This window comes from Scophthalmus maximus, chromosome 15, assembly GCF_022379125.1.
Source record: "Scophthalmus maximus strain ysfricsl-2021 chromosome 15, ASM2237912v1, whole genome shotgun sequence".
Lineage (NCBI taxonomy): Eukaryota > Metazoa > Chordata > Actinopteri > Pleuronectiformes > Scophthalmidae > Scophthalmus > Scophthalmus maximus.
In genome coordinates, this window is record NC_061529.1 from 12,833,450 (window position 1) to 12,845,607 (window position 12,158).

At 43.9% G+C, this 12,158-nt stretch overlaps 1 protein-coding gene across 2 annotated transcripts; it reads left to right on the forward strand.

Moving 5' to 3' along the window:
* The first annotated feature begins 474 nt into the window (after window positions 1-474).
* vsx2 (visual system homeobox 2) lies at window positions 475-9,364 on the forward strand. Of its 2 annotated transcripts, none has more exons than XM_035610925.2 (5): window positions 475-3,922; window positions 4,248-4,332; window positions 4,843-4,966; window positions 7,646-7,826; window positions 8,247-9,364. In XM_035610925.2, the coding sequence occupies exons 1-5, from the start codon at window positions 3,502-3,504 to the stop codon at window positions 8,651-8,653; spliced, it is 1,218 nt and encodes a 405-aa protein (XP_035466818.1). In that variant the 5' UTR covers window positions 475-3,501; the 3' UTR covers window positions 8,654-9,364. The 2 variants fall into 2 exon arrangements, with proteins under 2 accessions (XP_035466818.1, XP_035466820.1); XM_035610927.2 differs by having other exon boundaries at window positions 8,310-9,364.
* Window positions 9,365-12,158: the final 2,794 nt, after the last annotated feature.

Consider the following 12,158-nt stretch of genomic DNA (forward strand, 5'->3'; position numbering starts at 1 on the left):
CCGATCAGTCTGCTGTGCGTTGACGTGGCAAGAGACCTGGCATCCTCAATATGGTGCACGCAACTGGTGGCTGCCTGTCACCCTCCAGCCAAGCAGCCCCTTCAAGTAACGGGTCAGTCCCCGCAGAGCAGCTCCTCCATATGGAGACAGAGAGAGGGGGACGGTGGAGGGCGGGTGGGGTGGGGGGTCGGATCGCAGCTCATCCATCCGTCCGCAGTGCGTTGCCGTGACCTCACGTAGCCTCTGTGCCCCTACGGACGTCAATCCGATGTGCCCCTAGTCCTTAAATTAGCTGTCAATTACTACAAATTAATCAACTCCTCGCCTAATTAAGCAATGCCGACGGGCAGCTTCCAAACATGCCATTGTGGAGGGGCCATGAGAAAGCTGCGGGGCTTGCAAACTCTTTCTCCGGGGGAGGGAGGGAGGGAGGGGTGGTGAGAGGTGGGGGATGGGGGGGGGGCATTTACATGGCATCACATCACGCCCCTGCAAGTGCTTTGGGAAAAGCAGAGGCTCTGGCTGTGCCTTAGTTTTTCCCCTGACTCGGCTCTACATGTGTGCTGTCATCAGGTTGCCGGCTCCTGAGGGGTCGGCTTGATTCAGCACCGCAGAGACTGACTCACACATCCGAGGGTTCTACCCTTGTTTTTTAGAGGAGAAGAAACGTTTCTCGGTCTGTTTATACGCCACTTCAAAATGAATAGAAGTTCCTATGTGGGAGGAATGTGATGAGTTGAGAAACGGTTTTATCTGCTGGAGGAGAGTTAATGTATTCAGTTATGTGCCGTGACCTTCCTGCAAACAAACAAGTTCAACCGCTTATTATTCATTATTGCAGATGCATTTCGAAATTTTACCGGGCCACATCAGCGGGATATGATATTCATTATGGTGGGCGTGTTTTTGCTTTCAGCTCTTTCTCAGTGTTTGACCCCTTTTGAAGGTTACCGACTGAATGAGTTTACACTGCTTATTCATATCTTTGCCGTTAACGTCTGCTTAGAGTAAATTTGCACACAAAAAAGAGACAAGCCTATAGATGCCAGGACAGGAGGAACGGGAGGAGTGAAGGAAAAGAGGAAGCAGGGTTTTTGAGGAAAGAGGAGGATGCAGATGTACAAAAATTTTCCAACAGCTGTTTTCCCTTTTAATCTGCAGCCGTCAGATCCTGCAAGTCTTTGATGGGCAACTCAATCTACACGAATGACTGAACTAAATCTTCCCTTAATCTAGAGCCTTATTAGGCAGCCTCTCTTCTGCATGTAAATCAGCACGCTGCCTTTTTTCCTAGGAGATGGATTATTATAGGGAGAGGAGAAAAGTGTGGCACTGTCAACAAACAAACAACCAAACAGAAAAAGGGCACGTATGGATCGCAGCAGGCCTCCTGATGGAGTGGGAGCGGGCAGCGACTCGCCTGTAATTGACGGGTCGTCCCGACTCGCACCCGTCCGTGTTAATAAATGACTGCATCCCAGCAGGCCGACGTGTCATTAGCATATCCTAATCACATTGATTTCTTCATTAATAGAATTTCCACTAAGTAGGCCCTAATTAGTTTCAACTGGCCAGCCACTAATTGCAGCAGCAATATTTTTCTCCCTCTTAATCAGCGGCTCGTTGCACGCGGTTCGATATTAAGTATGAATTTTGCGAGACTCTGCACTTCTGTCTGCACAAAGTCTCAGTTCGTGTAGTTTTATTAAACCACTTTAGTCGAGTTGTGTCATGTCCTCTCATGATGCATGTGCTTGTTTATTTAGTTCATTACTTTATTACCTAATTGCATCATCACTGCAATAAGGTAATAAAGTAACATTGATGATGTCTATGCATGGGGTGGTTGCAAGGTAAATCTGTCAGAAGCCAATGTACACCATATCAAAAAGGGGCAATTATGATGTCCAAAAAAATTCATGCCATTGTTATAAACACTAGAATTATACCATTAGGAAAACAACATTTAATGACATCATTTTCAGAGTTCACATTTTTTACTACAAATAGCCATTGTAAAATTATCTTTATGATGGTAACACAATTCTCTTTTTCTTTTTTCAACCCCGAACATTCATAACTGACTGACCCTGAAACACAAAGAGGAATGTACGGTCTGTAATCTTTATGATTATTGAAACAACCATGGGACCAAATAAGAAAATGTTACTCTTTTCTACTGCAGTCAAATCACGAAAGAACCATATTTTATATAATTTATTAAATGCTCTGAATTAGGCACATGTCCAAAAACACTGATGCCAACTAAAGATGCAAATACAATCTGCATCCAAATGTTTAATAGATGATTCGACTTTCAACAAGTTTTTTTTAATCTTGTTTAAGTTGATGTATTAGGCCTATATGATTGTCATATTTTGTTAATAATTTGCCATTAACCAGCGAATTGTTTAGATGACGTCACTGCAGTTTGCATTAGGTCTGTTATTATCATTACAATTATCATATTGTCTTCATTAGCCTGTTATCAGTAGTAGTAAACCAACTGGTAGTATTTGTCATATGTAAAATAATAATTGTCAATTTTGAAGAAATCTAAATCATTAGATTATCTATTAGTCTTCTTTTTTTGCCCATATTGTGTATCACTTCCAAATTTAATCTGGGCACAGTGCTTCTGTGATGCTGCTGTGGGATTAGCGCCACGCAGGACCGTGCAGAGCTGAGTGGGTCCACATCGTCCAGCTGTCGTTTTTCTTTTCTTTTTTTTTTTGGTAGGCCCTTTGATTTGCGTGTGATGACTTTCCCCTCGGCATCTGGAGATCAATTATCCATCCGCGTGAGCCAGTGGCTGTGCGGGGAGATCATAGCTGGCGCTGGGTGTGTGAGAGGGGGAATACACACTCATTTATTCAGGGAGATTGAGGTAATTTTCTATAAACCTGCTCCATTTCAAAAGGTGGGAAATAGGCGGTTTAATTAGGCCAGGCGTACCGACGAAGAGCCACATGAGCAATGATGCATGTGCATTGAGACTATAAAACCCTGTATTGTTTGGAAATCTAATCCCGCAGTTTGAATTTTTTTCTGTTATTTAATGTCTATAGAATATTTGGGTCCGTCTTTAAGATGCACTTTTGATTCTCAGCAGTTCGCCTCTCCTCCTGCAGCCGTGGAGACAATCATGTCGTTCCTCCCCTTCCTCTCTCTGTTGCCATAATCCCTTCCTCGTTTTATCCATACAGTCCTCGGAAAGAAATGCAGATATGTATCCGGGAGGGCGTAATGCATCCATGATCCACAGGAATCCTGCATCCTGGCAGCTGATTGGCTGCTGGGCCCTGCCTCTTGCTGGGACGGACCTGTTGGATAAAAGGACCATTTTCTAAAGGACTCTCGTGTGTGTGTGAGTGTGTGTGTGGGTGAGTGTGTGTGTGTGCTGCCGAGAGGACCATGAACTGGGGACCCGCCTGTGAGACGCTGTAATAGGAAATAGACCTTTTTAAATAAATAAACAAACAAAAGAAGTAGCATCGAATCATGACGGGGAAACAAGGCGCCGTGCTGTCGGGAAGTTTAAACCTATCGGAGAAAACCTCGCTGGCTGCGAGTGGCGGGAGCAGCAGCCTTTTGCAGCCGAAGAGCGGCGCCACCCACCCGCCGCCCAGGTGCACCGGCTTCGGCATCCAGGAGATCCTGGGGCTCAACAAGGAGCCGGCCGCGGCCCCGAGGAGCAGCCCGGGCTCGCTGCCGGCCGGGGCGCACCTGGTCGCCGCCAGGTCCATGCTCGGCCCCGCCGGCGTGGGCCTGGGCATGGGATTCATCGGCCCGGGCGGAATCCCGTCGTTCTACGGTCCGCCCGCCTTCCTGGACACGGTGCTGGCGGACGCACGCGACGCTCACCTGCAGCCGCACAGCAGGTCGGCGGGCCCGCGGGACACCGGCCAGTCCGCCAGCTCCGGTGAGGAAACATCCCCACAACAGGAGGAGGATCATCCATAGTGCAGCCACTGCAGCGTGGAGCCACAAAACTACTGCTCACGCATTTATTCATTTTTTTACACTGCATTATAATTATTTTCCGTGTCGTTATTATTATAATTAGCATTTTTTTCAGGCTATTATGCTATTATTATTAGTATTATTATTATTATTATTATTATTATTATTACCACCACCGTTGCTTGATTTTGAATGAAATAAAATGGTCAGCGTTTGCGTTTAGAAATGCTTTCTTCTGCCATCCTCCTCTTCTTCATTATAATGCCTTCTTTATTTAAATCCAGACTCCGAGGATTTCTCTTCAAATGAACGAAAACTCTCAAAGTCGTCTGTAAATCAGAGCAAGAAACGCAAGAAAAGACGTCACCGGTGAGTGAATGTCTCTGGTCATTGGACTAATAATATATATATATATATTTATTTATTATGAATTCACTTGTAGTCATCATCGGTGTTTTCTTTGTAACATCGAATGGAAACTCCTTTGCAGCCACAGCTTTCATCAAAATACAGTTAGTGTTGGTGGTTGCTTTAGGTGTGTTTTTATATTGATACAGGAAATAAATCTGTCTAATTATTGATAAGAATTTACAAATCTGCCACAGATTTCTCAGGCTTTTGATTGGCTCATTACACCTGTACAAATTAATTAATTCAGACCTATATTTTTTTTAAATACTTATATCTCCTTTTGAACATTTCTGTAGTTGTTAAAATGTCTTTATTATCATTTTCTTTATTTTTCTTCATTTTTTTATTGCTGCTTGTGATTTTCATCACGTTCAATGTTCAATGTTCATTTGTGTCATTTTAAACGAGCAGCAAAAATACATTTTTGTTCAACTGGTCCACATTTAAATTGACCACCGGTTCCCACAGGACCATATTCACCTCGTACCAGCTGGAGGAGCTGGAAAAGGCCTTTAATGAGGCACATTACCCGGATGTTTATGCCCGAGAGATGCTGGCTATGAAAACAGAGCTGCCTGAAGACCGGATACAGGTAACTGTCTGCTCCAGCTTCCTGTTTCATGCGATGATGAATTATATTCATAGATGGACATTATTTCATCGAATAATTCCCCCTCGTTTGAACATGGACCCTCCTGCTTTTTTGATTATTTTTGCGTTGACATGGATTTTTTCAGTTATTGATGCAAGGGTGTGTGTTTGATTTATTTGGGGCAGTTTAATTCAATAAATCAAGTCTATACGAATTAGGGGAAAAAAGCCCTTATGGTTCACTTTCCCTTTTTAATTAAACTATATTGTCTCAGTCACGGTTTTTTTCCTGCAATAAAGAACACACCGAAATAACACATCCTGGGCGTTTTCTATAGGCCATGAAGTCAAATAGGTCCTTAAATCGGCTTAGACATTTTTTGGAAAAGCTTTGTTTGATCTTTATTATTTTTGGAGATGCTCTCAATCAACTACATGTCAAAAAATGTCTGGCTACATGCACTTAATGCATTGTGTGTGTGTGTGTGTGTGTGTGTGTGTGTGTGTGTGTGTGTGTGTCCTTGTGTGTGTGTGTGTGTGTGTGTGTGTGTAAAACAGAATTCATACTTTCCTTAAATTATAACCCCTGTAAATTTGACACGAATATCATATATATATTTAAAAAAATATATATATATTTTTTAATTTTACCTAATAAATATGCACCTGTAGGCGGAAATGCATTTTTGCATCTCTCACGTCTCCATCAGAGCTAATAAGCTATAAGAGCGGAGGCCTCCAGCTGCCTCCAGCTGCCGCTCGGAGACGCTCGCCGGGAGACAGGCGGGGTGAGCGGCCGCAGATCGATCGGTGCTGCTCCTCTCTCCTCTCCTCTCCTCCTGCATCCTCCTGCATCCTCCTGCATCCTCCTCGCCGGGACAGATAATCTCTCATCGGGCCGCAGTGTAGTTGCATGTGAAACAATTTGTTCTCGGGGAAGGAGCCTAACGACCTAATCAGGCTCTCGATGCGGAGGAAGATTGCGGCGTGACCTGCACCATCCATCTGCCCCGGGTGCCTTTTAATCTCCCTCTCATTAACGGGCCGCAACAGCACACCGCCGCGGATAAATACAAAAGAAAAAAAGGAAACAAATAAATGAATAAAAAGGGCCAAGGCTCCCATCCTAAATAGAATGAACACCCAATTTTCTCATCGAGTGTAATTAGTTGAATCAGACGAGCTCTGGAGGGAGGCTGCTGCTGCTGCTGCTGCTGCAGAGACGCAGGGAGCTCAAATGAAATAACTACATTGAATTTATTAGCACGGGTCAATAGCGCCGCTCCCCCGAGTCCCGGTAGTTTAATTTCCCGTGATATTTGCCCGCCTGCCCCGCCATCGATTGGGCCGCGAAATTAACTTATTTTTCAATCAGCCCCGGCGCGCCCCTGGGTCGCTCCTCCTCCACCCCGCAGCCTCCTGAGCCACACAGAAGCAATTTCTCGTTTAAAAAAAAAAAGAAAAAGAAAAGAAGTATATTGTATGAAATAAGGGGTTATCATCAGAATGACTAGATGAAGAAAAGGAAAAAAGAAGCTTGGAAACGGTTTGGTCGTTTTATAATTTCAGATCTGTCCCCTCACCTGGCTCTCTTCTCCCTGGCCCCCTCCTCTCCTCCTCGCGGTGCCATCAGAGGGGCCTAAGTAGAGTGTTTAACAGTCCTGTGTTGTGCCATACAATCAATCTGGCCCCTCTCTCTCTGAGCTGACAGATAGGCTGCGGGGCCTTCAGCATCTGTTGGCTGGAGTGAGTCCATGTGTCGAGCCATCTATAAAGCCACCGCTGGAGGCTGGAGATGGGCCCTGACGGGGGGCACAGATCCCTCACACCTGTAGCTGTGGTTTATGGGGAATCGATGGACTGAATCAACTTTTATCTCAAGTTACTCCGAGTCGCAACTGTGATTCCCAAATGGGTCAGCATTTAGATAACGTTGCAATTCAGTTATCGTGCACCAGCAAAAAAAAACCCCAACCTTTTTCATCAAAAGGCACTTGGAAGGTTTGTAATTATAAATCATGGCTAATAAATTAAAAACCGAAGCGTCACGCTGCAGTGTAACTCCATTAATAAGAACAGTTTTGGGGTCGTGTGAGAAATCTTATTACTAATTGGCTCATACATCACTCACCTGTGGTCTCAGCAGATCTGGACCATTTATTAACAAAATAATTAGTATCTATTAATGGATTACCAACAGCCATGAAGTCACCATTGCCACACAGGAAGAATAAACACCAGCCAAATTGATTAATCGCAAAATTGTAAAAGCTCATAACTGATGACTTAAGCATTAGTCTCATCCTTTATTAATAAGGTAACGGTCGCATTTTACACGTGAGGAAATAGAAATGCATCCCTGCAGATGATGCCACCTGAAAAGTGTTTGAATTTACACACGATCTGAACTTCTCTGAAGCCGGAGAGGACGTTTAGTCGTATGTATCTCTCCTGGCCATCGCAGGTCAAAGGTCACCAGTCTCATTTAGTTGCATCGTCTCCATCTAAAACAACTGGGTTGGGAAAAACATAGATCATTGTAGAAAACACCATATTTTATCTCCACGTATTTCTCGCTGGAAAGTGTAATGCTGCCTCTGAGAGTTGTGCAGGAGCAGAGCGGATAGTGACTTACGGCGCTGCTCCCCAATAACTCCGCTGACTTGTTGTCCTGTCACAGGTGTGGTTTCAGAACCGCAGAGCCAAGTGGAGGAAGAGGGAGAAGTGCTGGGGCCGCAGCACCGTGATGGCCGAGTACGGGCTGTACGGAGCCATGGTGAGGCACTCCATCCCCCTGCCGGAGTCCATCCTCAAGTCCGCCAAGGACGGCATCATGGAGTCCTGCGCCCCCTGGCTGCTCGGTGAGGCTGATGTCTTGTTGTTTTTCTCCACATGCTCTACTGTCATTCTCTCATTTTTATTTATTTATTTATTTGCTTTCAGTCGTTCAGTTTTTTGGATTTTGTCAGTTTTCAATAGATCCACATGATTCAAGCTTAGCATTCCTTTAAAAACCCTCTGTATGTGGGGTCTCCACATATAAGCATCATTTCTACACCAGTAGCAGATGTGTTGCTCTGAGTTTTCATTGTTCAGGCACTGTACTTGTGTAAAGTAGGTGCTCTCATCTTTTAAAGCAAAGAAGCTTCTGAAATATAGCACTATAGACTGATATGTATTCATAAAAAAATATTCTCATTTTCTAACTTGGCCATGATTTACCCTTGTCCATTCAGACTCCCTATTCTAAACCGGAACTATTTTTGCTTTGCTATTTTCAGTCCAAGATGGCTTACCAATCAACAGACGCAATTCTAAATCTGAATACCCGCAACTCTTTGCAGGGATGCACAAAAAGTCCATGGAGGCCGCCGTTCCCCCGCCAACAGGAAAGTGCGACGCGCCGCCGCCACCGCAGCAGCAGCAGCAGCAGCAGCAGCCCGGCTCTCAGAGGGCGGAAGACGCTGAGGCGGATGAGAAGAGGTCAGAGGGCAAGTCCACCATTTCTAAAGAGGAACTGAGAGAGAACAGCATCGCTGCGCTCAGGGCCAAAGCGCAGGAGCACAGTGCAAAAGTGCTGGGGACGGTTTCTCACGACAGACCGCTGGAGGGCAAACAGGAGAGACAGGCGGCCGAGGAGAAAGCCAGTGATCCCCTGAGTCCAGCAGAGGAGGAGAAAAGTCCGTAGAGACCGAGGACAGTTATTCTCCAAAGTGAATGCAGTGGCCCGGCTGCTGTCAGCATCTGTACGGACGCCCACCGATGTTACACACTGTCCTGCAGATTGTCAGCCTTCCTCCACTTCTCTCCACGGGCCTGCATCTGGACTTCCTGGAGAAGAAAACCCATCAGCTGCACAGAAGATGCAAATGCACTTTTTTTCTGATTTACTCCCAAACTTTGCTGTTTACTCCCAGTTGTTGTTTCTTATGCATAGTAAAGAAGATTGGACTCGGTGGGAGCAAAGTCTTATTGTTAGTGTGTATACATATATATATATACATATATATATATATATATATATATATATATACAGTCAGATGAGTCAGATTTTACCCAGCATAACATTTATAATATTTCAATAGGACTACCAATGACCAATGAGCAGTCAGATATCCTCGTTGACATTCATTATAATGTTGCTTGTACCGTTCTTTAATGGTGACATTTGTAATAAGAATCATCCCACCGACAGAACTCTTTTAAGAGAAAGAAAGTAAATGTTGTCATATATCGCACTGTACATAATTGAACTATTAATCTCTCTCACTAAGGCACAATTTAAAATTTTCTTTTCTTTTCTTGTAGTGTTCAAAAATGTTTTATGTATTCATTTAAAATTGTGTATAACTCAAAAATTACAAAGCATAAAGATAGAAATAGCCTTTTATTAAATGTGGCTTTTTGGTGTCTATTTGTTCTACCTTCTTTTCATACCTGTGACAAATGGTTCGATTGTCAAAGCATTACTGTCGCTCTTAACTGGCATGGAGTTGCACTTGTTGTCACTTGATGCTCCGCTGGCCGGGCTCATTAGGAGACGCTCCCCCGGCTGCATGCTTGGGTTAGTCCCTATAATCCGTCGCAGTTGAGAGCCTTCAATTTCAGATTAAAGTAGGGGACTGATGCTTTTGGGACGAGAGAAAGAGTGAGAACCCCTCCTCCCCTACGAGCAGGCTCACCTCAGCCTGATTCAAAATCACTTCAATAGACGCCGTTACCAGCCAACACTCAATCTGTTTCATCCTCTTAATAAAATACTCAGCTGAAGGTCTAACAGCTTTATTTTTTGGCAATCTCCGTTCCCCCCCCCGGCTGTTCATACAACTTTGTATTAGGGCCACTTGAACTCGACTTTGCATAACATTGATCTGTCCGCTTTAGTCGTAATCCGCATAAGATTTTACACTTCATCCTCCGTCGGCTTCTCGGTCCTTCTAATGGGTTGAACAAGTGGTTTCCACTCCTGTTGAAGAGACGGCAAATCCAAAGGGCAGGCGACAGTGATTATCAGTATGCTGCTGCATGTCCCCGCACTGAGTGGCTCTCAGATTGGAACCGTAATGTCACCAAATGGACAAACGGGTTGCTAATTACGTCGTTGACAGAGATAAGATACACACAATAAATAGTGATGGCTGAGAAATGGACTAGAGTGTGTCAGGGTAATAAATGTGGATGCACTTAACCTCATGGTAGCGGGGGGGGGGGTTAAAAAGACACTTGATCACTTGTATAGTGCGGTATAGAATGGTGTACTTGAGATTTTAATGGTAAATTCTCAACACGCGGTATTTTGTTTTACTCTAAAATCTTTAAAATCTTGAAAGACCAAGCATCTTCATCTGTTATAAAATACATTCTTGTAGTAATATTTTGAGATCAGAACGTAAAATCCACTCTCCGGCTTGGACAGTGATTCGCTGTCTTGTTCCAGGTAGATTCCAGTTGAATACGTGTCATCACACTGGGCCCTGAACCTGGCATCACTCTTGGTTGAAGGCATTGTTCTTTTTGCACCATTCTGCAGCTCTGCTACTTTTTGCATCTCAACAAGTCACCAAAAGATGGAGATATGCCGAGTGATCCTCAGTTTTAAGCAACGCTGGCGACGAGGCTTGTTGGTAACTTCAACACTGAGGTCCTGACTGGAATATCTCACTAATGATTGTATGCATTGCCACAATATTCAAAACATTCATGGTCCACAGAGGATGAAGCTGACAAAGCTAAGCTGACCTACACCTAGAGCCAACATGAAGTTGACATGTTTTGTCAAATGACTCGATAATTAATGCTTGGCAAGAATTTCGGTACACACAATCATGTTTCCCTCCGGGTGGATGGATGGATAATTTCGGTGATCCCTAGTTTTTATCTTGCACCAACAGGCACATGAAAGTAAAAAAGTCTGATACTTTGTTACCAAATAGCTGCGAAACTAATGACATTACCACAAGATGTGCTTTGTGTTTAATGCTGATTAGCCAAGGTCACCATGCTAACACACCAAAATAAGATGGTGAACAGAGTAAATGTTAAACCTGCTACACATCAGCATAACACCATCGTCAATGTGAGCATATTAACACGCTAATATGAGCATTTAGCTGCTGGTGTGGCTGCAGACCCTTTGTCTCGTTTACTGATGCTTCGTCTCAGTTTTAGACCAATCGGACCCAAATTTGACTTGGGAACTACCAGACCTGAACTATTCCATGACGTTATCATAACTTAAAATGAATAACTTTTAATGGACAATTTGCTGGCAGCAGGAAATAAAGTTACACACGTTAGAACATGTTTAGACTCAGGGTGAAGAGAATCAGGGTCGCACTAAAAAGATTGAAACAAACATCATAAGAATTGATATTTTCCCACCTCCTCCTTTGAGTAGAAAGTTCCCATAGAGCCCAATAACTATTTGAGTCTGAGTGAGAAAAATGATTTGTAACAGACAGAGTTCTCGCCTCCACAGACCCTCACTCCAGTCCAGTTATAGAGGCCAAGACATATACAGAGTGAGGATTATTCCCTCTAAAGTGCAAAGCTATTTAATCCCCTGAGAGTGGAATAGAAGGCTGCGATAGATCAGATTTGCTGAAGATCAAGCTGTTTACATTGGATACGGGGAGGTAATTCACAGTATCCCTTATGATGGACAGTCTGCCTGCTGAAGACCATCATAAGATCATCGCAATCCATGCAAAGTGAGATCAGAGGGAGGTTTATGGGGAGATTTCGTCTAATGCAATATTAACATTCAATTTCTTTTTGATGGGGTTATGAGCAGTATGATTTCATTGGTGAGATTAAGTGCCTGCACATCATTTTGGGAAGGCTCTTGGCTCCAGTTGCATGCTGCTGGGTGGAGATGAAACACGAGATGTGTTTTTTAGAATGAGGAGTGTTGTGTGTGTGGTGCTATTCTGCCCTCTGCTGCACAGAGTTATCATTACAACGAAAGCCAGAGGGCGTCTCAGAGCCAGTGAAAGTTCATGGTTACTGAAACTGAAGTCATAACTCAAGAACTGCAAATATTTAATTTTGTTATGCTCGTAGGCAGTTTGGCCACATGGCTACAGGGTTAACCCTCTGAAACCAGAAGCCATTTTTCCTATTTTTGGTTCGCCGCGTCACCTTGTGTAATAATGCTTGTCAAACCTCAACCCTGTAATGTACAGTCGAGTTAT

Excerpts from the sequence above, each read along its gene's own strand:
- vsx2 (XM_035610925.2), top strand. The coding sequence starts at position 3,502 with ATGACGGGGAAACAAGGCGCCGTGCTGTCGGGAAGTTTAAACCTATCG. Across the intron at positions 3,923-4,247 it reads CGGCCAGTCCGCCAGCTCCG|ACTCCGAGGATTTCTCTTCA; the intron begins GTGAGGAAACAT and ends ATTTAAATCCAG. Across the intron at positions 4,333-4,842 it reads CGCAAGAAAAGACGTCACCG|GACCATATTCACCTCGTACC; the intron begins GTGAGTGAATGT and ends CGGTTCCCACAG.